General features: G+C 41.3%; 1 protein-coding gene across 5 annotated transcripts in view; it reads right to left on the reverse strand.

Moving 5' to 3' along the window:
- Positions 1-1,554: 1,554 nt before the first annotated feature.
- The window catches only part of ATRN (attractin), a 163,025-nt gene continuing 137,889 nt past the window's right edge, over positions 1,555-26,690 (reverse strand). Inside the window, exons 26-29 of one of the 5 annotated variants that reach the window (XM_024742914.1) lie at positions 20,778-20,856; positions 17,234-17,341; positions 11,814-11,932; positions 1,555-6,064 (exon numbers count right to left, since the gene is read on the reverse strand). In XM_024742914.1, the coding sequence (XP_024598682.1) occupies positions 5,737-6,064; positions 11,814-11,932; positions 17,234-17,341; positions 20,778-20,856 (634 nt within the window). In that variant the 3' untranslated portion in view covers positions 1,555-5,736. Of the gene's footprint in view, positions 6,065-10,226; positions 10,474-11,813; positions 11,933-17,233; positions 17,342-20,777; positions 20,857-26,690 lie in introns of those variants that run through there. The other 4 variants (XM_024742908.1, XM_024742910.1, XM_024742909.1 and 1 more) reach the window with 4 other exon arrangements.

Here is a 26,690-nt window from a genome sequence, read left to right on the forward strand (position 1 = left end):
TTTCAGGATTCTCCACCCCCTTCACTTCTGCTTGTAAACTGGCTAATTTTTTTCTGGAACTCAACTCTGTCTTGCCAAGTAACAATCAACATACACCACATTCTGTTTTTCTTCCAGCTTCTTCCCCTTGAACAAAAAAACTCAGTAAACACAGCAAAAAAGTAGTTTGCTTTAACAAGTTATCCACATCATAGCCATACCAGATGTTTTGCCACCACCTGACAGGGATCCCCAGCTGTTCTGCCTGCTGTGTCTGTTTTCTCATTGCTGCCGCCTCACCACTAACTAAGCCAACGCCACATACCTTAGGCTTTGGTTATAGTTGCCTTGTACTTCAAGGTGCCAGTTTGTGTATTAATAAGAGTAAGAAAAGCTGCCTGTTGTAATAAAATGCCAAATCTCAGTGGGTCGGTAAAGTTTGCTTTTCAGATGCACAGGCCAGCACACAGCTCTTGCTGGTCAGGTGGTTTGCCTTTAAGTGGTGACTTGGACCCTTATTATCTCCAGTGTCTTTAACACGTGACCTCCAGGGAGTCCCATGTGGGAGCATGGTGTTTGTGCAAAGTTTGGAACTTGAATATATCACTTCTTCCAACATTTCTTGGCTAAAGCCCAGTTTATGGCCCCAACCTAACTGCAAGGGGGCTGGGCGATGCTGTTGATGCTGTAGCAAACTGCTCCAGTATCACTCAATCACAGGTTTCTAGCCAGAGACACTTGATGGCTCCCACAACCCTCCCTGGAACAGTTTCAAGGTCCTCCCCAACTTGGCAGTGGCCTCTAGTTCAGTTCTTTCCCACCCTGGCCGAGGCCCAAGCTCTGGTAGGCAGGCCTCCTCCAGCCTCCTGGGCTGGACCTGGTGCCTCACCCACCCTCCCCTGTATGAACCACAGCCCTTCCTTGTGCTTCTTCTGGACTTTCTCAACTTACTTTATGCCGATCTTATCCTTCTAGACCTTTTGCACTCTGTACCAGGGCGCTGAAATGCACTGTTCTGACCCTGTTCTGAGGGCAGGAGCCGCATAATGTGGGGCTGGGCACGCAGAAGGCCTACAGACAAGACTTTGTGAATGGACATATAACTTCATCAAAATTCAAGACCAAGGACAACGCTGTGGCCATGGAGGACTAAACCTATCAGCATACCTGACGTTTAGCAGGAGCCCATGAGAGTACGAGTAGCTGAATGACCAAGGGCAGCTGGCAAGGCACTGGCATGGGTGTGATGGTGCCTGGGCAGAGCTGTCCCACACACGAGTCTCTGTCCCCAGCACTGGTGTGTTGAGGGCAATGTAGGCCATAGTGGGGATGTTGGGGAGTCTGCTCACAAGCTGCTCAGGGCTCCTCCCACACCCCAGGGCTCAGTTTTGCGCAGAGGTGTCTGAGGTGCCCACCCTGTTGGTTTACACCTCAGTCATGGACTGCCAAGTGCTTCCTCTGAGGCAGTCTGAAAACTGGTAAACTTTTTAAAACATGTTTTTCCCCTTTTCTTAAGGTTCTAATGACCAAATTGTAAAAATAATTGAAATAAAATCAAACTCTTAGAACAAAACCCACATTTTTATCAGATCTACTTTTATTTCAGAAGGAAGTTTGTATTATAGTATTTACTTTTGTTTATATACAGGTTCTTCACATTTGTGTTTAAAATGCACAGACCTCCCTTAGTTCTCTTGTTTCGGCTTAAATTAGCTGTTATTTTACAATACAAAAAATACCAAAAAATTGCAGTCCTAAATGTATGTATAACATCCACAATCCCCAGCAATGAAATAGTTTACAATACTTACTCCATATTTACATGAGTGCAATAGATGCTAAATTATACATATTAACAAACTAAACTTGAATCCAAACCAAAAACCCCCAAAACAAAACCGTAAATAACTATAAAACATTTCCAGAGCCAAAATTAGTTCAACAAAACAGGCTTCACTAGTGTTTAGAATGTTTTGTGCACAAATTCAGTTATTGAAAGTCGATTCCATTATTGCCTTTAAAAGAGAAGGTGCCAGTTTTCCTCTGCACTCCCAAATCGTCTCCCTGCAGGCGAGGGTGTTTATGAATTTGGACAACTCAAGGGAAATGTCTCTTGGTGGGCTTCGCTATCTACAAACCATCACGGTGATTTTTATGGTTTGAGCCATTTGGTAAATTTGGTAAACATTTCAGGCTGAGAGCCGGTGCATGGCCTGAGGCCAGACCCTCTGCCTTCCTGGGTCTATCCTCAGGTGGCCAATTCTCACAGAAACCACAAGGAAAGTTCTCCTGGGATGACAGGTTTGAGGAGCTGGATTCTGTTGTAATTCTGAAGAGCAGCTTTTCCATCTCAGTCATTGCTCTAGTGTTAGCTTAGGTTGTTAGTAAGTAGTGAATATTTGTTGAATGAATGGATGAATGAACGAAATGTAAGGATCAAAGGTGTTAATGAAAAGGATACCACCACCCAAGGAAGTGAATCACTTCCATCCCATCTCTAAATATACTCTATTAAATAGAAGGAGCAAGATCTGCACTGAAAGATAAAATGTATTTTTCTACAGATAGTGCTCTGGTCTTTCCATTTGCCCCAGATTTCCCGGTGCATCTCCAATCTTGCACGTCAGGCCTTTTGCTGACAGTCTCTGTCCAGGGCTGCTTTTCTTCCAGGTTAGCTCAGGGCGTATGTGGTTGCCTTCTCTGCACACCTCCTCCCACACTTAGAGGTGATCCTCACAGCGAAGCACAGACCTCTCCCCAAACAGTGTGGGAAGGGGGCAGGAGGTGGACAGGAGGCCAGGGTGAGGTTCTCCATGGGGAAACAGGAGCTATTTACCAACAAAGCAGCCACGCCCAATCCCACTCCCAGTTTTCAGTATAGTAAACTATGGTCCTGGGAAATGGTCATTAAAAATTTAGACAAAACCACAACAAAATGCAGCCCGGAAAAGCCCTTTTTGGAAAATCTGACTAGATCTACAGGTATAGTCTTGGGGTCTAAAGACTAAGAGGAGCGTTTCTCAGGACAAGATTGGTCATCCCTGGGTACCCACTGCTCTGAGAAGCTGACGGGAGAGTTACAATGCACTCCCAGAGCCAATGACAGGGGCAGAGACATCCCGGCTGCCTTCGAGTCTCTTCACACACTGCCTGCATTTTCATATGTGCACTGACAGGTGATTCCTACTTTAGAAGCTATCCAATCAGTCCCAGATGCATTTGAACACTTGGGCACAATGGGGATGCCTTTCGTGGCTTTGTTATCGTATCAGGGCATAACGAGAGGACTTCTCTGAACCTGGATATCCAATATATGGCACAAAAACATATTAGGTCGAACTCAGACATCATTATGTTTAATAAAAATACATTAAGATATTTTTCTGTTTTATGTACACTCCAAATGTCTGAACATTCAGACACTACTGTATAGTTATGTACAAGTGCAATATCGATGTTTTCATAACTATTTTAATTTATATACAGGCTCTGAAGTTCCACATGACTTCCTCTTGATAATTGACTCTAAGCTGAGTGCCTCCTTCTCCTGCCACCCCCTTCCTCTGGCCCAAGCCTGGAGGAAGCTGTTTGCTACTGGCTGCAAAGGAGAAGCAGGTGGATTCAGTTGTTTCTCCACTGTTGTAGCAGAATTAAACTTCACTTGCTCTTTCCTTCCTTTTAAAAAATAAACATTATCTTTTAGAAAAAAGAAAATAACCAGGTGGCTATGGGACATGGTGCTTATTATTTCAAGGCATGGGACTACCATGGGGAGGAGGCTTCTTTGCCAAGGAAACACCAGTCCTTTGAACAAACAAGGACTTCCCTTGTGGGAGGGTCCTCTCCAGTGGCCTTTTGGTAATCACAGGGGTGAAGGGCCAGTCCCCAGCAGGCTCTCTGCGGGTACTGTGATCTGGGGCAGGGACGTGGGGAGCTCGTAAGAGGAGGGGTCTTTTCTAGAACCATCTGCTCTTTAACAATAATGTGAAAAAGCAGCATTTTGAGAGGCAAGTCTCAAAGTAGAGGTGTTTTGTGCATCAGTGTTTTATGGTTCAACATCCTTGAAAACATCTTTCCAGGCAATTCTTCATGGGAGTGGGGTTAATGTTGGGGAAGAGGTCATACTCCCTCTCTAGGCACTGCATATAAAGGTGAAATGCCGCAGTTTTTGCTCTTTTGAGTATTGATTTCTCCAAATTCACAAACTTGAGCATTGTTGTCTAAAGGTCTACACCCCCAGGGTAATGCCATAGAACACTGGGTTTTGAAGCAGAAGAGAGATCTTGGGAGGCTGCTGCATAATGCCAGAATACAGAGCACCATGGATGGGGACAACACACCATCCAGGCAGTGCCCTGGGGAGAAGAGCAGGGACTGGCCTGCTCCACTTCAATTTGGTCACTACTTCAATTTGGTCACTTTTCATTTGGCATAGTTTTCTCCCCTTGTCCGTTTTTCCCATGTGCTTTTCATCCTTATTGTTCACTGCCCTCCCCACAGCTACCCGTTGGGTCTGGGAGGGAGCATGGGAGGCCTAAGCCCCTCCTGGGGAGGAGGGGAAAGAGGGCAAACAGCTTCAGGTCCTCCTCCAGGCTTTGGGCAGGTTCTGCCCGACAACAGGAGACCGACCCTCTTCTGGCACTCCACCTGAGCCTGAGAATGAAGAATGACCCACCAGCTCAAGCAGACTACAGGAACAAAGAGTTGCCCTTTGATTAAGGGGTCCCAAGTGCTATCATGCTCTTTTCGGCTCAAGGGAGACATGTAACATGAGTGAGCCCCTCCCTCTGTGGTGCCTTGGCAGGAGCACCCAGAAGGGCTGAAGCAAACATCAGGCCTAGAGTGACCTGGAGCAAGGAGGCATGTGGGAACATGCCTTATTTAGTGTCCTTTTTGACAACAAAAACAGGAGCTTTGACAGGTCATTTCTGTTTTCCTCTCAATCCCTGCTGCTACGTTAAATGTTTCTCGGGGTGAGAAAACCGTTTTCTGGCGGCAAATTAGGTTTTAGAAAAAGAACAGATTGCCAATGATAGCTATTTAAGTTTTATAAGAATGTAGGAATGCAATTATGTAAAAACTTATGCTTACTAACTTTCCAATTGCTAGATCTATTTAAAGTCTAGGCACTTAGTGTGTGTGTGTGTGTGTGTGTGTGTGTGTGTGTGTGTGTGTGAGTATATGAGTGTGAGAAAGAGAGACAAAGACAGAGACAGAGAGAGGTAAAGAGGAAGTGAAGGAGAGAGAGGGAGGGAATGAAAGAGAGGAGAGAGAGAGAGAGATCTTCAAATGGATTCAGACTAAATTAATCAAGTTGCTACAGAAAACTACCCATTATATCAGTTGGCATTCCAAGTAACACTGCTGACCTTGACATTTAAAATAGCCTCTTCTATCTTATGATTCAAAAGAGATGGACCATTATTAATTCTCAACTAGAAAAAAAGTTACTCCCTGAAAGAGAGATATTTGCCTAAATTGTGCAAGAATAAATAGCACATCTTTTAAAAAAGATAGCAGGCTTCAGATGAAAACAAGTTAATTCATCTGACTAGTTTTTAAAAGACCATGTTCAAGAATGACTGATGACAAATGTCTACTTGTAAACACTACATCTTTGTTTTTTGCACTGTTGAGACAGTCCCAAGAACAGTTTTCCACACGTGAACCTGAGTGTCATTCCTAGCTCTCTCACTCGCTCTACACCGGCCTCCTCCATCAACAACTGGATCACCCCTGGACCTGTAACTAAATCAATTATTTCCTATATGAAAGTAAAAGGTTAGATGCTGGAGCACAGTTGGGAGAAACTGTCAAAGAAAGCTTGTGAACATGCGGATGAGGTGGATGTTTCGAGAGTTTCCAGTCTTCTGCCCTGCACAGTGTCTCCCTGCCTGCTCCCTCTCTGCAGACAGCTCTGGCATGCCACTCCTTGCTCACAGGGAGTCCTGGCCCCAGCATCAAATGCAGGTCCCAGGCTGTGCAGGGGGCTGCTGTTTCCGGTTTCTCACTGCTCCTGACTTCTCTTTGTATACTATTGGCATCTGCTGAGAAATGTCCACCAGGGCGCTGGCCACTGCGAGACCTTGGGAGAACCCACAGAGGGAACACATGTTAAGGAGCAGCTTGCTTTTATTAAAAAATAATTTTAAAAATTTCTTCTTACATTCACATGGTGCAATAAATAAATAAAGTACATACATGGGAAAAATCTTACCTCTAACCTGTGTCTCCCTCCATATTCCCCCCTTCCATCAGAGTAACTTTAGTTTGTATATATTCCTTCAGGGTTTATTTGTATAAATACAAATACATATTCTCCTCCTCCCCCATTTTTACACAAAAGGAGTACCTTACTTTTCAGCAGATCTACCAAGCAAAGTGCCCTGCCTCGTGGTGGGAGCATCTAAATAAGATTGCAGACATGCTTTAAGCACTAAGTTTCTCCTGTCTTTTTCTCCAAGAAAAAGCTTCACTCTTTATGATGAAATTCAGATTCATTCCACACTGCCCAGATAGCACTAGTTATTTTCATATCTACACCATGATAAGGGTTAGGATAGACTCTGGGGCCAGACTTTGGAATAAGCAAGGTTCTTTAACTTCCCTGTGCCTCAGTTTCCTCTTCTGTAAATGGGGAACAGCACAGGGCTTGTGTGAGAAGTCAATGAGTGAACTGATGTAAAGTCTTAGAATGGTACCTGGCTTATCACCCCACCACCTCCGCTACCACCTTTGCTTAGGGGACTGGTGGGTCCATTCTCCCTTTTGTATTGGTAATTGATTAACTTGATGTTCATTAGGGAAGGCACAGTCCTGGGGGAACTGGATTCCTATGCATGGGAAAAGGCCGGACAGGCTCAGAGCCCTGCTGAGGCCCCCAGGAGCCATGTTAGAGGAGCTTCTCACTCCACCTCACTGAGCCTATAAAATGGGGGGGGGGTAGCTTTTAAGTGCCAGGTTTAGTAACTGGCATGGAGTGGGGAATCCACACCAGTGACCACTGTAATAGCAAAGACAGAGCCAGGTGCTTCGGGAGTCCAGAGAAGGGCACCATTTAAAAAGGGGGGTAGATCCTAGTCACAGCAATCAGATGAGAAAAGGAAAGAAAAGGCATCCAAATTGGAAGGGAAGAAGTCAAACTGTTACTATTTGCACATGCCATGATACTATATATAGAAAACCCTAAAGTCTCCACCAGAAAACTATTGGAACTAATAAATGAATTCAGTAAAGTTGTAGGAGACAAGATTAATACACAGAAATCTGTTGCTTTTCTATACACTAATAATGAACTATCAGAAAGAGAAAGCAAGAAAATAATTCCGTTTAAAATCACATCAAAAAGATGGGCTGCCCTGGTGGCGCAGTGGTTGAGAGTCCGCTTGCTGATGCAGGGGACACGGGTTTGTGCCCCGGTCTGGGAAGATCCCACATGCTGCGGAGAGGCTGGGCCCGTGAGCCATGGCTGCTGAGCCAGCACATCCGGAGCCTGTGCTCCACAACGGGAGAGGACACAACAGTGAGAGGCCCGCGTATCGCAAAAAAAAAAAAAAAAAAAAAAAAACTACTGAAGCCTGTGTGCCTAGAGCCCGTGCTCTGCAACAAGAGAAGACACCGCAATGAGAAGCCCACGCATTGTAATGAAGAGTAGCTCCCACTCGCTGCAACTAGAGAAAGCCCGCGCGCAGCAACGAAGACCCAATACAGCCAAAAATAAATAAATAAAATAAATAAAAATTTAAAAAAAAATTTAAAAAGAGGTGAAAGACTTATAATCTGATTAACTACAAAACATTTATGAAGGAATTTGAAAATGATACAAAGAAATGGAAAGATATCCTGTGTTCTTGAATTGGAAGAACATTGTTAAAATGTCCATACTACCCAAAGCAATCTACAGAGTTAAGGCAATCCTTATCAAAATAACCATGACATTTCCCACAGAACTAGAACAAATAATACTAAAATTTATATGGAACCACAAAAGACCCTGAATCGCCAAAGCAATTTCGAGAAAAAAGAATGAAGCTGGAGATATCACACTCTGTGACTTCAGACTATACTAAAAAGCTACTACAGTAATCAAAACGTCATGGTTTTCCCACAAATACAGACACATAGATCAGTGGAACAGAATAGAGACACCCAAAATAAACTCATGCACTTATGGTCAATTAATCTATGACAAAGGAGGCAAGAATATACAATGGAGAAAAGTCTCTTCAATAAGTGGTTCTGGGAAAACTGGACAGCTACATGCAAAAGAATGAGATTAGAACATTTCCTCACACCATATACATAAAGACCTAAATCTAAGACCTGAAACCATAAAAATCCCAGAAGAGAACACAGGCAGAACACTCTCTGACATAAATCATAGCAAATATTCTTTTGGATCTGTCTCTTAAGGCAAAAGAAATAAAAGCAAAAATAAACAAATGTGACCTAACCAAACTTAAAAGTTTTTGCACAGCAAAGGAAACCCTGACAAAATGAAAAGACAACCTACTGAATGGGAGAAAATATTTGGAAATGATATGACCAATAAGGGGTTAATATATAATATATAAATAGCTCATAAATTGAATATCAAACAACCCTATTAAAAAATAGAAGACCTGAATAGACATTTTCCCAAAGAAGACATACAGGTACCATACAGATGGCCAACAGGCACATGAAAAGTTGCTGAACATCACTAATCATAAGGAAAATGCAAATTAAAACCACAAGGAGGTATCATCTCACACCTGTCAGAATGGCCATCATCAAAAAGACCACAAATAACAAATGTCAGTGAGGATGTGGAGAAAGGGGAACCCTTGTATACTGTTGGTGGGAATGTAAATTGGTGAAGCCACTGTGGAAAACAGTATGTAGGTTCCTCAAAAAAATAAAAGTAGAACTACCATATTCCACTCCTGAGTATACTTCCAAAGAAAACAAAAATACTGATTTAAAAAGATACATGCACCCACAATGTTCATAGCAACATTCACAGCATCATTTATAATAACCAAGATATAGAAGCAACCTGAGTGTCCATTAACAGATGAATGGATAATGAAGATGTTTTTTACACACACACACACACACACACACACACACATACACACACACACACACACACACAGGAATACTACTCAATCATAAAAAATAATGACATTCTGCCATTTGCAACAATATGAATGAACCTAGAGATTATTACGCTTAGTGAATAAGTCAGACAGTGAAAGATAAACACTCCATGTTATCACTTATATGTGGAATCTGAAAAAAGAGAACAAACGAATGTATATAATGAAACAGACTCACAGATACAGAGAACAAAGTGTTGGTTACCAGTGGTGAAAGGGAAGGCAGGAGGGGCAAGACAGGGGTATGGGATTAAGAGATACAAATTACTATGTATAAAATAAATAAGCAACAAGGATATATTGTATAGCACAGGGAAATATAACCATCATTTATTTATTCATTTAAAGAATGATTTTAACTGCAGGCGAATGGCTGGATGGAGGTGTGGGAGGGGGTTGGGGCTGTGATTTTAGAGGTCAAGGGTAGAAGAAGCAGACTACAGGGGAGAGATGGCAGCTGAGGTTAGATGAGAGACGTGGTAGAGTAAATGAAACAAAGTGGAAGAATGAGACTCCAGATGTAGGACCAGCAGAACTTGCCTGTGAATTATACATAGAGAGGTGAGGACTGCCTAGGATGACTCTTGAGTTTCTGGCTTGAGCAACTGGCTGAATAATGAATTCCTTTACTGAGATGGAGATCAAAGGACCAACTGGTTAGAAGGAGGGCAAGCTCCATTTTGGACATTTTAGGCTTGATAAGACCTTGAGGTATCCAAGTGGACATTTCAAGTAGGCAATCGAATAATTGGGTGTGAAGCTTGGCAAGGAGGACAAGAATTAGAGATATTAACCTGGGAAAGACAGTGATTACTTAATTTTTGGGAATAATAAGCTCACAATGAAAAAGAAAAGAGCCCAGCGTTTAGCAGGAGAAACCTTAAGGTGTAGAGACTGGAAAGGAGATTAGCCATTATTTTGTAATAACTTTAAAGGTAGTACAATCTATTAAAAATATTGAATCACTATGTTGTGCACCTGAACCTAATATAGTACTGTAAATCAACTATACTTCAATAAAAATGAATGAATGAATGAATGAATGAAATGGGGGATACAGAAGGGGTGGCAGGGATGGCCCCACCCTTGGGGTAGCTCTCAAGTAGTGAGCAGGTCTTCGTCAGGAGTCCAGGGGGTTGGGGCACATCAGGCAAAGTCTGGAGCAGGAAAGGCCACAGTGTTGCAAGCCTGTCATCGCTCCCCTCCCAGCCCCAGCCAGTACCTTGCCCTCAGGGAGCACCAGTCAATGTCTGCTGAGCTGGGCAGGAGATACGGCTCCAGAGCGTCAGGTTAATGGGTCATTCTGCCCTCAACATGGACAAGGCCAAGTTAGGGGCTGAACTCACAGGAATCCCTAGATGAGGGCAAATCAAGCCATTCGCTTATGAAATGAAGACAATAAATCCTGACCTGGCCATGCCTAATGTCCTCCCTCATAAGAACACCATGGACCCAGACCTTCCAAAAGCTGAGTCGGAGTGGAAGCCTGCAGAATCATCTCAACTGAAAGTTGTCTAAAACATTCATATTGTCTGAGGCATCCCTCCAAAGTACTCCATGATTAATTAAAATACTTCCAAAACTATATTCCATATTTCCTTCATGTTCAACAGTAAAAGAATGTTTATCTAAATTATGATTCAAGTATTTGATGGAGTAGTGTAAAAGATGGATAAAACACTATATAGTAAGTTGTAAAAATGTTTATGATAGTTACATGAAAAAAGAAGAATAAAAATTAGTTATACAATCATTGCAACTAAATTGCTGATAAGGGCTGGAAAGGAAACAGAACAGTGAACATTGGTGGGTGTTGGATGGTAGAATTGTGAGTAAGTTTTCAAAAACTTCCTTTAGGATGTTATAATTGTTGTTTGTACCTTATACTTAGAGTGAAAAAGAAAAAGAAATACAGAAATACAGAAAAAGAAATAGTGTTAGAAATACCAATTTGAGAGCCACTAGCTTGAGGGAGCTAGCTGGAAGCCATGAGAGTAAGTAAGATGATTGAGGAAGAGCATATGGAGTGAAGAGGGAGAAAGCCTACATTTAGAGGCAGAGCAAGGAAAAAGATAGTAAAGGAGCAACACAGACCCGGGGGACTGGAAACACTGGCGGCAAAGAAGGTTTGGCCGGAAGCATCAATACCACTGGCAGGCTGAGAAGGCTGGGGCAGTGAGGAGATCCAGATTTTTCCCAGGAAGGAATGGTGACCTCAGGAAAGATAGGTTAGGAATACAGTGGCAATGGGATCATCTCTCCAAATCCTCACAACGACACGAGGCAGGCCCTACAGGTATACTTTACTGTGCCTCACAGATACTGTGTTGTCATTGTTGTTTAACAAATTGAAGGTTTATGGCAACCCGGCACTGTCAGCTAATAGTTAGCATTTTTAGCAATAAAGCATTTTTAAATTAAGGATGTACCCTGTCTTTTTAGACATAATGCTATTGCATCTTAACAGGCTACAGTATAATGTAGACATAACTTATATGCACTGGGAAACCAAAAAATTCATGTGACTCGCTTTTTGTGATATTTGCTTTATTGACGTTTTCTGGAACCAAACCTGCAATATCTCCGAGGTCTGCCTGAATGCAATATCGCTTTTATAACCAAGTTCTCTACGAAAGGGAAGGAGCCTTCACACATCTAAAACATAAACCTCATTTGTCAATGACCCTCATCTACTCACCCGACTGCCCAGGAGGAGGGATTCCACCGAGGCCTCGAGGGAGCCTCACAAACACAGAGAGGACAGCAGCTTTGTTGCCAAAACATGGCTCCAGGGCAATGGGCTTGGGAACTGTCTGGTGGAAAAAAACAAAGAATTACCTAAAGCAGTGTTTCTGAAGAAACACCTTCACCAGCCTTTAGATGTGATTTTTTTTTTCTTTGCGGTATGCGGGCCTCTCACTGCTGTGGCCTCTCCTGTTGCGGAGCACAGGCTCCGGACGCGCAGGCTCAGCAGCCGTGGCTCACGGGCGCAGCCTCTCCGCGGCATGTGGGATCCTCCTGGACCGGGGCACGAACCCGTGTCCCCTGCATCAGCAGGCAGACTCTCAACCACTGCGCCATCAGGGAAGCCCTAGATGTGATTTTTAAAGATGCCCCTATATTAGTTTCTATTGCTATGAAACAAATCACAAACTTCGGTGCTTAAAGCAGCACCTATTTATTATCTCAATTTTGTAGGTCAGAAGTCCAGGCAAGAGCTCTGTAGGGCTCTCTGCTTAGGGATATAGGTCCTATTCATGTCTTCTATGAGTTCTGGAAAAATTCTCAGCTCTATCTCACAAAGGTCTCAAGGGTCTCAGCTCTTGTCTTCAGAAGGTGGAAGTCAAGTTATCAGCTGCATTCCACTCTTACCAGGAGGCACTGGGGAAGAACCTGCTTCAAAACTCATTAAAGTTGGCAGAATCCAGTTCCTTCCATCTCTAGGTCTAAGGTCCCCACTTCCTTGCTAGCAATCAGCCAGGGGCCACTCTTCTCTTGGAGGCCACTCACATTCCCCCCTACCTGGTCCCTCCAGCTTGAAACCACTGATGGTGCTCAAGTTCTTCTCATGCTTCCTCTTCTGCCACCAGCCAGAGAAAGCTTTCCTTATATCTTAATATCAACTACCCTCAGACTTTAATTACTTCTGCACAATCTCTTCATAGCAGAACCTGGAGTAGTGTTTGATTGAATATCCATAAGACAGGAATCTTGGGAGCCATCTTTAGAATTGTGCCATCAATTTCTTCAAATTGAAGAAAATCATTTCCAGAACCACTGTGACTACAGCGCAGGGAAATGAATAGATGAGTGAAATGGCAGAAGTGGGGAAACCAGTTATGAAGCAACTGCAAAAACCTAGGTGAAAGAGGATAATGGCCTAGATCAAGGTGATAGGTAACAGTAGTGGAGGTGGTGCACAGTGGTCAGGAAATATTTTTGAAGATAAAGTCAAAAAGATTTGCTGATGGACTGGCTATCCAATGAGGATGAGAGCAAGGACGAGTCAAGGACAATTTTGGCCTGAGCAACTAGGATGATGAGTTGGGGAAGTTATGCCAGAGGAGCAGGTGTGGGGAACAGTATTTAGAACTCAGTTTTGAACATGTTAAATTTGTTAAGATGCTTATAAGTCATCCAAGTGGGAACACTGAGCAAGCAATTTGATATATGAGTTGGATACTCACAGGAGAGGTTTGAGCGGAGAGGTTTAAACATCATGGTGTTTAAATACATGATGGATAAGATCACTGCTATGGTCTGAATATTTGTGTACTCCCAAAATTCATATGCTAAATTTTTTGGGGGGGCTGCGCTGGGTCTTCGTTGCTGTGCTTGGGCTTTCTCTAGTTGCGACGAACCGGGGCTACTCTTCATTGTGGTGCGTGGGCTTCTCATTATGGTAGCTTCTCTTGTTGTGGAGAATGGGCTCTAGGCGCATGGGCTTCAGTAGTTGCAGCATGTGGGCTCAGTAGTTGCGGCACGCAGGCCCGAGAGCAGGTGGGCTTTGGTAGTTGCGGTACGTGGGCTCCACAGTTGTGGTGCATGGGCTTAGCTGCTCCGCAGTATGTGGCATCTTCCCAGGCCAGGGATCAAACCTGTGTCCCCTGTACTGGCAGGTGGATTCTTAACCACTGAGCCACCAGGGAAGTCCCATATGTTAAATTATAATACCCAATGTGATAATATTTGGAAGTAGGGCCTTTGGGAGATGATTAGGTCATGAGGGCACAGCCCTCATGAATGGCATTAGTGCCCTTAGAAAAGAGACCCTGAGAGCTCCCTCACCCCTTCTACAACGTAAAATTACAGCTAGAGGGAATTCCCTCGTGGTCCAGTGGTTAGGACTCTGCACTTTCACTGTCAAGGGCCCAGGTTCAATCCCTGATCGGGGAACTAAGATCCCATGGTGCAAGCTGCATGATGTGGCCAAAAAAGAAAAAAAAAAAGATTACAGCTAGAAGTCACTATCTATGAACCAGAAAGCAAGCCTTCCCCAGACACCTAATCTGCCAGCACCTTGATCTTGGGTTTCCTAGCCTCCAGAGCTGTGAGAAATTAATTTCCATTATTTATAAGCCACCCAGTCTCTGATACTTTTTATAGCAGCCTGAACAGACTAAGACAATCACCAATGGTGTAGGTGTAAAAGATGTGAGAAGAGGCACAAAGACTGAGCCTGAGATGGCCACGACTGTTACAAGATGTTGGGAGATGAAGAGGGTTGAACGAAGAATACAGAGCACAGAACAGCCAGAAGGTGTGTGGTGTCCTGACAAGAAAGTCAAGACAGCATTTTAAAGAGCAGCCGGCTGTGCCATATGTGTGACACGGGGTGTCACTCAGGCTTGTCTATTCTTCTCAATCCCACAAATTATCACTATTTTATCAGGACAACGCTTGCTTAGATTTAGGCACATGTTTACCATCTGATTTACTCACTATTCCCTCTTATTCCACCCTCCTGGGGTAATTTCCCTCCTCTCTAGCACATCCTTTAGACATTTCTTTTATACACGTCTGTTGGTGGCAAGTGCTCGGTATTTCCCATAATCTAAGGATATCTACCTTTATTTTATCCTTGTTCTTGGAAGGTAGTTACTGGGTACACTATCCTAGGTTGGCAGTTCTTCTCTTTCAATACTTTGAAGACATTCTTCTTCTCTCTTGTAGCTCCTGAGAAGTCAGTCAGCTGTCACTCTGTCATTCCTTTGTAGGTGATCTGTCTTTTTTTCCCCAGTTATTTTTTAATGTGGTAAAATGCACATAACAAAATTTACTATCTTAACCATTTTTAGGTATACAGTTCAGTGGTATTAAGTAATTTATATTGTTGTGCAACCATCACCACCATCCATCTGCAAAACTCCTTCATCTTGGAAAACTGAAACTCTATACCCATTAAACGGCAACTCCCCATTCCTTCCTCTCCCAAGACCCTGGCAACTACCATTCTATTTTCTGTCTCTCTGAAGTTGACTACTCAAGGTACCTTATATAAGTGAAATCATACAGCGTTTGTCTTTTTGCGACTGGCTTTCACTTAGCATAATGTCTTCAAGTTTCACCTATGTTCATCTATGTAGCATTGGTCAGACTTTCTTTCCTTTTTAAGGCTGAGTAATATTCCATTGTATATATATACCACATTCTGTTTATCCATTCATACCTCAATGGACACGTAGGTTGGTTCCAACTTCTAGCTACTGTGAATAAAGCTGCTATGCACACGGTGTGCGAATATATCTTCAAGACCCTGCTTTCAATTCTTTTGGATATATACCCAGAAATAGAATTGCTAGATCATATAATAATTCTATTTTTATTTTTTTTGGTACACGGGCCTCTCACTGTTGTGGCCTCTCCCATTGCGGAGCACAGGCTCCAGACGCACAGGCTGAGCGGATCCTCCTGGACCGGGGCATGAACCTGTGTCCCCTGCATCGGCATCAACCACTGCGCCACCAGGGAAGCCATATTTTTATTTTTTTGAGGAAGAGAAATACTGTTTTCCACAGCAGCTGCATCATTTTCATTCCCACTAACAGTACACAAGGGTTCCAATTTCTCCATGTTGTAGTGATCTTTTTTTGTTCTGGCTAATTTTAAGACATTCTCTTTGTCTTTGGAGTTCTACAGTTTCACTATGATAAACCCAACTGTAGTTTTCTTTCTCCCCTGCCTTCCCTCTGCTTTCTTTCCTTACTCCTGCTTACAATATGTTTTGCTAGAATCTGTATAATCATGTCTTCCATCAGTTCTGGAAAATTCTCAGCTCTTTGAATATTGCCTCTCCTCCATTCATTTGTTCTGGGACTGTGATAATATATATGTTAAGTTTTCTCATTCTATCCTCCATATTCTCATTATCTGTCATATTTTCCATCTCCTTGTCTCTCTGTTCTGCAGCCTGTGTAGTTTCTTCAGAGTCATCTTCCAGCTCAAAAGCTCTCTCCTTACTTGTGTCTGATGTGCTGTTTAACATGTAAACTGAATTATTTTAAAAATTTCAACTACTGTATTTTCCATTTCTAACAGTTCCATTTGGTTCTTTTTCAGGTGTGATTGGCCATTCTTGACTCTCATGGCTTCCTCATCTTTATGATTCTATCTTTTGTTTCTTTAAACATTTCATACAGAGCTATATTATCTTCATTAGATGCCACTTCTGTTGCTTCTGCTGACTCTTATTCATGGCTTTTCTCTTTTGTCCTTGGTGATCACTGATTCCTTGGTCTTGATCTATGGGAGTCCTACATGGCTGAATTGGGTATGTTTTCCCTCAGACAGGATCTGCATCTACTTCAGCTGTGAGATGTGGTGTGTTACCAGTCTAGAACCACTTTAGACCACGCATGGCTCTGGTTTTGGTTCATGGTTTGTTCTTTTTTGGAGGAGGGAAAGGAGAGTGGTCCCTGGAAATCTCACATACTTCCTGTAAGCTCAGTAATGCTTTAATAAGTATGTTAGGACATTATATATATATATATATATATATATATATATATATATATATATAAAATATATATACACATACATATACATATGTATATATATATATATATATATATATATATATACACACACATACATATGTATAGATGTGTGTGTATACATATCTCCATGAACATATAGCTGTTTCCCAAGAGTATCTGAAATATTTCATCATTTTGTTAAAAGAGAAAGTCTTATCATTTTCTTCATCATGGTGGGGGGATCAGAATTATTTATTTTGACTACAGAATTCATAGTCAATCATGATTTTTCCCCTTTTAAAAAATCCCCCAAAATACTTATAAGGAACAATGGTTCAATTTAGCTATTTTCAAGTTTTCAAGTATCATGCCATAGAAAACTTACAAGAATATCAGACAAGTTATTTACAATTTTAAATTCCCTGAATATGAGACTGCTTAACAACATGAATCAAAGATTAGAAAATGAAAGCAAAAGAATACCTGACACTTTCAGTGTGTGGACTTACTGTTAAGAAGAAAGAGAGAGGATAACATAAGAGGCAACAGAATGAGGCTCTTGCTCTCTCTGGTTCCCCAGACTTAGAAGCATGAGTTTTGATAAGTTAAGTCACAGGGACTTTTGAAATACAATCTCACCTTTATACTTCCCCCAATAAGATCAGGAGGCTCTTCATCTGTTTCCAAGGCAACATTTACAGAGGCAAAGGGACGACTGGCCATCTGCTGCATCTCTCGAAGAAGTTGCTGGTAAGTAATACAGCAATCATTAATGCAAAGAGTACTGAGGGGATTTTATTAGAGAATACTACATATTAAAAATACCTCATCCTCCCTGATTCAAACAAATCAAGTCCAAAACGATATTGTTGAGACAGCTGGGGAAAACTGGACATGGACCAGGTATTAACATTTTAATTTTGTTGGCTGTGATGACAGTATTGTTATATTAAAGAAAAAGTCCTTATCTGTTAGAGATACATACTAATGTACTGATGGATATAATGCTATGATGCCTGCTTGTTAAACACATAAAATAAATTATCCTATCTCCTTATATTTTTATTACTAGATTAAAGCCAGGCTTTCTTTTTTCCTGCTGAAACTTGAACCAAGTATTTACACAGCAACAAAAACTATCCTTTGTTACACAGTAGATAGGAACTGAAAGAGCTCTTTATTCAGAGAGGTGGTATAAGCTAAACACAAAAAACCATGAAGTTTTGCAGAGCAGAGGGACAACTAGGGGCTCTGGATTTAGGGAGGCTTGGATATGAATATCTGCTTCAACACTCTCCAGCTGTGTGACTTTAAAAAAGGTGTTTAAAGTCTCTGGGTTTCAATTCCCTCCTCTCTGAAATGGGTTTTTAATCCCATAAAAGTATCAGTAGGATTAAATGAGATGCTTTAACTAGCACAGTGCCTAGTACGTGGTGTGTTGTCAATCATATATCATTAGGGATATCAGAAATCTGGGCATGTCACTGAAGCTCTGAGGTCATGCTGTGGAAGACAATGAGGCCCTACTTCAACCACTTCCTTGGAACTATTGTAGGAGACAGAATCTTGGGCTGGATAGATCATGGCTCTGTTTTAGAAGGGCATTTTTATATTAAACATTGTGTTAACGTGTCAATAATCACATTCCTACATCTCACAAAGCTATTGGTTCATTTACTCAACAAATACATATAACAACAACCCTCCTCTGGGTTCTCTGCTATTCTAAGTGTGGAGTCACAGTGAGACAGAGTGCCTACCCGCCTCCAGTTCCCAGTCTAGTTCCTTTATGACAAGTGCAGGAGATAATGTGAGTAAAGGCACTTAAAATAGGGCCTGGTATGTAGCAATGACTTAAGCAGTATTAGCTATTATTTTTGTTATAAAAAATATCACATCACTTTTCTACAGTTCTGAGAGGGATAAATCATGAACGATATTTTAGAAAAGATAAAATATATTTTGAATGGTCAGGTTCACAGTAACAGAGAAATTTTAAGTCACAAAGGTAAAAGCTTAGTTTATTGGTTGATCAACTGTGTAATAAGCATACTTTTTTGGGGGAAAACCTCTTTTCTGCAAGGTGTTCATCTTATTTTCTTTCATGTACACTGCAAATATTTTCCAGTTGGTTGTTTGTCTTCTATGTTATTCATTTGTTTATTTTTTATATACTTTAGTAATTTTATGCAGGTAAATCTATATGATGTTTTAATCATCTTATATGAAAATAATAATTTTATTCCCTTTCCGAAAGTAACAAAACTTCTTATTTCTATTTCTCTTAGTGCAGAGTCTAGAATACCCAGAACAAAAGTAAGTGACTATGGGGACTACTTTGTGATTAGAAACATGGTCTGTGAAGACAGAAGTCCTAAGTTTAAAGCCCAGTTTGGTGTCTTTATTGTAATTGTGTGGTGATGGGTAAGTTACTTTGCCTCTCTGAGCCTCAGTTCCTCTATCTGTGAAACAGGACCAATGTCACTATTTTATAGGGTTGTTGTGAGGATTAAATTAGTTAATCTATATAAAACCTCTTACAACAGTGCCTGCAATTTAGAAATGCTCAAATGTCAGTTCTTAATATGACTAACTTGTCTGGATTTTATTGGGTACAAACTCTAGTTAATTTTTTTTATCATGGGTGATGTTGGTTATCTGGTTATTCTTCAGAGTGTTGAGGAGGTATTATTTTTGAGTTTACTAAGAGTTTTGTTTTTAAACTAGGAATGAGTGTTAATATCAATAAATGACTAAATGATTACTTGGCCACTACCGAAAATTTAGGTTTTATTTTTTTACCCACTGATATAACATATCCTAGTAGGTTTTCTGGTGTGAAATGATCCCTTTTCTACACTGGTAAACTAGACTGCTGCACGTACAGTCATTATACAACTGGTCTTTACTTTTTGGTGTTACATTTCTCAGGTTTTGGTTTCAAGGTTTCTAAGCATAAAATGTATCAGGATTCTTTTAGGCTTCCCATCTTTTCCTTTACCCTGGAACCGTTTATACATTTTAGAAATAATTAATTCTCATAAGCACCCAAGAAGGAATAGACTATTATTATCTCCATAAGCTCATCTCAAATTGAAACTCCTTGGGTCTAATACCCTTTGTGGAGAGAGTAATATCTTGACAAGTTTTTGATTCCTTCCTTGGTACTAGTTTATATGGCTTCTCACTTTTTTATTACACATTTGGATAACATATTTTTTCAGAATACTGTGCTATTTGTTGAGATTTTAAAATATCTTAGTAATAGAGCTATTAAAAAGAAAAAAACCTCTGAATAAGTTATCCACTGAATTTTTAAAATCATAATAAAGGGGGTGTAATGCTACCTCTATGATAACATCACCTTTACATGGGTCAGAAAAGGTGTCACGGCCCCCAGGAAGAGGCTCATATCCTGAAGCCTATCTTAACCCCATTACAGACACTAATGTTCTATGAACAGTGCTGCATGCTTGTGAATTTTGATTTTAGATATTTCTGTTCTCCTCTAAATCTTGTCTATAGATCAAGTTTTATATAGAAAACCAAAGAGCACAAAGTCTAGATCTTAGTGCACCTCTATTTAGCAACAATGCAATAGACATGATGACTAAAAGGCAGAGTAAATACACAAGTGAAAGTTGCAATAAACAGTTTTTGTGTTGTAATTTTTCATCAAGTTTATTTGATTTGCCAATTATAAATATTTTCTGGACTTATTAATATTACTTTTGGAATGGAGCTCTGGAAATAAATCAACACTCATTAATAAATAGAACTCAAGCAAATACTTAATTAGACACACATTTATCTTTCCTTGAATAATGAGAAACTTTTGATATTTTACTCTCATCCTCATGAAAGGCTCCTGTAAAGGCTGTGCTACTAAGCCTTCAGATCTCCAGCCTGAGCTAAGGAACCAGCTTCTGGTAGGAAGGATAAAAAAACTGACTTCACCTGTAAGTCAGTATGATTCTTAGTTTCCTTTTAGAAAGTTAAAACCATGTGGTGCAGAATGAACTATAGCTTACATAGCACTGATTGAAGTCTACTGACCATACATTACTCTCTCTATAGATATATCCATCAATTATCACTAAATAGCAAAACTGACTTGCTTAAGGGAAATACGAAGGAAAATGTTCCTACAGGGATTCATTAATCTTTAACCACTGAGGCTTACCTCTCTACGTCTGGAAGCCCAACAACTTTGTTTGATCTTCCAAACCACAGCAGCCACCAGGAGCAAAGAGAGGAAACAACTGTGAGAAAGGAAAGGAAAAGTACTGAGTTATTATCCCAACCCCCAGAATCAGCACACTGTCATCTACACCCCATGTCAGGCAGGGAAACAATCCCCCAAATACCAACTCCAAGCTCCTTTCTAATGAGTCATCACAACCATGTCCTGGTTCACAGGAAACAAAGTGTGAGAAGACTTTGATAAGCTGGGCTTCCCGACCCAACTAGACAATACTGTCTCCACAAGGTACTCTGAGAGGAGAGCCTTGATTTCCTGCCGGCTTTTATCAGAATGGTCCATCATGGCTTATCCCAAATAATAAAAACAATTCTATGATAATTATGACAAGTAACAAGCATGCTATTTAATCAAATTAGCAAAAATCTACTGGTAAAGTCTAAAAAAGTGAGAAAAGCTAACTATCAAAGTAACAACCAGCTTTTCATAAGGGACAATAAATTTATATGTAGTAATATATATTCAAAGTAAATACCTATTTTTTAAATAAAATAAAACAACTAAATTCAAGCCAACAACTTTCTTAAAAGTATTAGGAGAAGACGAAGTCCCAGTGGTCTTATAACTGCAAATGACTTCAATGTTCTCTCAAGATTCAATGCCTCTTAAACCAGGCACCGAATGGTTTGAAAAGCTACTATGACAGCAAAGAGAATGACTGACTTCTGATTAAAAGGACTAATGAGCCTAACAAATAAACCTCTTAGTAACCGCTAAATAATTTTAAAATTGGCATTTTCACTCATTAACTTGTAAAAGGGGCTTGTTACAGAGTACTGTTCCAGGGTGTTACAAGCAGACACAAGGCTTTCCGCCCCTGTAGTTGGGTACTCTCTTGCTGAGCTCTGTGTTTGCAGGATGGGGCTGGCTTCACGAGAGGCAGCTTCAATGCACAGATCACTTAAGACAGGCCTCCACAGCTGGCTGGTGACAGGCCCTCTAAGGTGCTAGGAGGACTGAGCTTCTGCCCTTTCAGAAATAGAAATTAAGCCTCCCTCAGCCCATCACCTCCCTAAGAGGCACAGAGTGCAGACCCCTCCACTGGGTCCCCTGACAAAAGAGAAGCTCCCCAGGTTATCACTCAGTGGAGAGTCTTCAGTTCCTATCTTGCTGGGCCTCCCGGCTGTCCTGACACTGATGATCCTTCCTCCTTTCTGACAGTTTCTATTTTTCTTTCTATCAGTACTTTATTGAGGCAGGTCCTGTTCTAGGCTCATGGAATACACCAGTGAACAGAACAAAAGACCACTTTTCCCATGGAGTTTACATTTCAGCAGACGGAGGTAAACAGTAAACAAAATAAGTGAGCAAATTATAGAGCATGTCAGAAGGGAGTAAACGCTACACAGATAAAAAGATGCTAAGGGTAAAGAGGTTCAGGAGTGACAGTGGCACTCTAAAGCAGAATGGTCAGAGTGGGTGGGCCTTAATTCTTGAGAAGGTGACATCTGAGCTAAGACATAGAGAATGTGTGGGAGGTGGCTCGTGAAGGTCTGCAGAAATGCACCTGGGCAACCAGGGTCAGCCAGTGCAAAGCCTGAGGCAAGGATGTGCCTGGGATTTCTTGAGGAACCTCAGGAGGCCAGTGTTACTGGAGTGGGCGGGGGGAGGGGGGGAAGTTAGGCCAGGGATAAAGACACAGAGGTAAGAAGAGGGCAGATCACGAGGGCCCGAAAGGCATTATAATGGTGTTGGATTTTACTGAGTGAGATGAGCCAGTGCAGGTTTTTGAGCAGAGAAGTGTCATGATTTAATTTATGCTAAGGAGACCATTAAGGTAGCAATGCAGAAATAGAAAGAACAGGAGTCTAGGTGAGAAATGAGGGCGGCTCAAACCAGGATGGTGGTAGCAGGGGTGTGAAAAGCACTTTGGAATCTGGACATGACTTGAAGGTCAAGGCAATAAATAGGATTTCCTGATGGGCTGGATGTAGGGTATAAAAGAGAGAAGTCAGGGTCTGAGGAACTTGCCATCAAACCTGGACAGGGAAGACTCTGAGGGGAGCAGGTGCGAGACAGCAGAGAGTTTAGTTTTAGACATGTTGAGTTCTAAGACATCTACCTGAAAGCTACTGGGGGCTGGTTGCCAGGTCTGAGCTGGAGACAGCATTTGAGAGTCATCAGCATATACATGGTATTTGAAGTAATGAATCTGGATGAGGTCATCAAGGGGATGAATACAAATAGAGAAGAGTGTCTTAGGGGCACCCCAACACTGAAAAGTTGGGGAGAATAGGAAGAAGCAGTAAGGGAGTCTGAGAAGAGTAACCTTCTTTAGTCTTTCATGGTTTCTATGCATAATCCTGCTTTTTCCCCCCATCAGCTTGCTTTCTGGTACTTTTATTCTAATAGATAAACACATGGTGGCAGCAAATCCACATGGAAGAACATGAAACACATGAGTTGGTCAGGATGCTGCTGATGCAGCTGAATACAGGGCTGGCCTCAGAGGCAAGGAGTCTGGTGTCACTCAGAGGCCTCTCTTGGACTACCCTCAACACAGAACTGTGAAACAGTGTAGCTCAGAAGGTCTGTGCCCCTTATCCCTGAGGGGCTTCTGTCTTCAATGCAGACCTGTTAGAAACACTAACAACCCAGTTTCTTCTGCCTGTTCCAGTTTTTCTGAGAGACATAAACAGCATACTGACACACAATGATTGTTCCTGAAAGCTGATATGTGCATGATTTCTCCAAGGGTAACACAACAATGAAGAATTTACTAGTTATTTCAAAGAAGGTGGCACTTGCTGATACCCCTCCCTTCTTTTTTTTCCTACCACTAATCTGGGTATAGGTGGGGCTGTGACTCAGTGCTCATCTTACTGCAGTTCCTCTTATCAACTGTTTTCTATAGTTTTTAATACAAATGCAATTTTTAAAAAAATCATGGAAATTTTCAAACATACACAAAAGAAGAGAGACTGATATGTTCATTACTCAGCCTTGCAATTATTAACATTTTCCTATGGCATTCAAAGACCATTCTTAAAGAAGTGTATTTCTCTCTTTCAACACAGGGACACTGGCCCCAGGCTAAGGGTCTTTCACTTCTTTTCAGCTCTGTACCTAGGAAAAAACAAGAATCCTTTGTCCTTTTTTGTCCTAAACCTGTCCCTGCTTATCAGAGGCTTACACTTTCCTGAGACTATGCTCAGAAATCCATGTCTTGACTCTAGGTCTTTCTTTCCATCTTTTGTATTAATATATATCTTTGAAAACTCACAATATTTTCTGAGAGCTCTGTGTTTGGGGATGTTTTTCACCAGCTTAACTGTAATTGTGTAAGTAGAATGATACTTTTGAGAGTGTACTGAACTTTGCTTTTCCTGTCCTTGCAAGTCTAGCCTTTCTAAAACTACATATTCGGGACTTCCCTGGCGGCCCAGTGGTTAAGAATCTGCCTTCCAATGCGGGGGACATGGGTCCGATCCCTGGTCGGGGAACTAAGATCCCACATGTAGCGAGGCAACTAAGCCCACGCACTGCAACAACTGAGCCCGTGCCACAACTAGAGAGCTCGCATACCGCAACTAAGACACAACTAAGCCAAAAATAAAAATAAATAAAATAAAAACAAAAAAACTACATATTCACTTCTTGGCCTGGCCTTGACCTCCCAACCAATCTAAAACAGAGACACTGCTGCTTCTTCCCAAGTTCCTGTGATGTGCACTTCACCATTCTGGTTTGAATTAGATCCAGAGTGGTAGTACCCCATATCACCTTCATCTTCTGGAAAATGAAATGATCAACGAGACATGGATGTGTCAAAATGTCTGCTGTCAATCTGGCAAGGACCTAAGCAGAAGTTCCGATAATTAAAAGTTTTACAAAAACATACCTTGCCAATATCAGGAATTCCCATTACAGTCCCTCCTATTGGTCAGTGCCTCCTATTGGACATCCCCTGCTTCTCCTTTTTATTCTCACCCAAATGCTATCTTCTAAGGCACCTCTAACTCCAGTGACACAGATGTTCAGAGTGTTAGTCTGTCTCTCCCTCTTCTACTAATAATCATTATCCTGACCACACTACCACATCACTTCCAGATACAAAGCTTTCACACGCATCACCTCATTTGATTTTCAGAGAAAGCAAGCAAATGGGTCTTATTATTTCCCTCTTTATACACACAAGGCTCCTACTGGAGTCTGGGAGAGCATCTCAATTAAGACACAAAGAGGGCTTAATGGATTTATCTGGATCTAGAGATTACTCTTCACTGTGCCCAAGTCTGGGAGTCCTTTTCTAACTTATCTCACACTGATATTTTCTCATTTGAATCACTGAGCTATCCCCTTCTACCCCCACCCCAACTCTAATTCTCTCTTCTGTATTCTATGAGCTATTCTTCAGAGTGCTTAGGATTATCTGTATACCTTTCCTTCTCTCATGTTTCATGTATATCCTTTTGGACCTGGTTAACTTGCTCTGGGAAAATATTTTCTTCCTCATGCTCATGAAAAGGACTCCATTCTCAGCTAAAAGCTCATCATTTCTACTTCCAAAACAAAATCCAGAAAAACCAAAGTTCTGCAGTCTTTTTTTTTTAATATTTAGCAAAAGTCCTTTATTTTATTGTCTTTGAATTCAATGGAAGCTTAGTGGAAATTAAATTGTTTAATTTTTTAAAATTAATTTTTATTGGAGTATAGTTGCTTTACAATGTTGTGTTAGTTTCTATTGTACAGCAAAGTGGATCAGCTATGCGTATACATATATCCCCTCTTTTTTGTATTTCCTTCCCATTTAGATCACCACAGAGCACTGAGTAGAGTTCCCTGAGCTATACAGTAGGTTCTCATTAGATACCAAAGTTCTGCATTCTTTTCCAAAGGCTCCCACATTCAAAAAAAGGGAGAAGTGATGAGAACACCATCTGTCCTTGTTTTCTACACAAGATTCTGTGGTCCCTGATCGATTCTGATGGTGTCATTCAGTCTTCCACCAATCAGCTGAGGTGACTAATCCTCACTGGGTTGGTACTTGGCAGCTGAGTCACCTCAGTCTGTACACATGGTCCAAGAACATAACACACCTGCTAATTGGAGCTACCGAGTTAGCATACGGCCTCTGCATTTCTATCAGCAGCACCACGAGCTTTTTTCCCCTCAGAGAGGTTGGTGTCTATGATCCCTCATGGCTCTGTGCTTCTCCTGAAGGTCTGCTTTACTTTTCACATATATTGGAGCATGACTCTGTGCTAGATGCTGAAAGTGTGTGTGTATACAGGGGTGAACAAAAGAGACACTGTACCTGCTCTCCCAAAGCTTAGAGTCTCACTGTGGACACACAGTACGCAAGTACAGAACTGTGATAAGTACCGTGATGAAAAATTACAGTTCCATGGGAGGGTAGAACAAAGGGAGAGAATTTAGTTTGGGGGTTCATTGATGGAATCTTGGAGGAAGTGACACTGTGCCGAAATTTGAAGGATGAGTGTGGTATAGTAAGAAATATACATATGGTCTTTGTCCCAAGTTCCTGGCACAGGGCTCCTAAAACCCTTGAAATCTCCTATGTGATAGGAGCATCCTCTCCCCTCTTTTTTACACAATTGTTCATAATGGCTTTATTTGTAACAGTCAAAAACTGGAAACAAGCTAAATGTCTATCAGGAGGTGAGCAGATAAATTGTGGTTTATCTTTACAGAGAATATTACTCAGCCTTAAAAAGGAAGAAACTATCTTTTAATTTTGATTTAAAAAATCTTTAAAATGTATCTTTACCAGTTTTCTACACAAAGTAATTTATATAATACAGAAGGGTATAAAAAAATGACAGTGGCTTTGAGTCTGAATTAACTTTTTTTTTTTTTTTTTTTTTTTTTTTA

Source organism: Neophocaena asiaeorientalis, unplaced genomic scaffold, assembly GCF_003031525.2.
Source record: "Neophocaena asiaeorientalis asiaeorientalis breed wild unplaced genomic scaffold, Neophocaena_asiaeorientalis_V1.1 scaffold82, whole genome shotgun sequence".
In the NCBI taxonomy this organism is placed as follows: domain Eukaryota; kingdom Metazoa; phylum Chordata; class Mammalia; order Artiodactyla; family Phocoenidae; genus Neophocaena; species Neophocaena asiaeorientalis.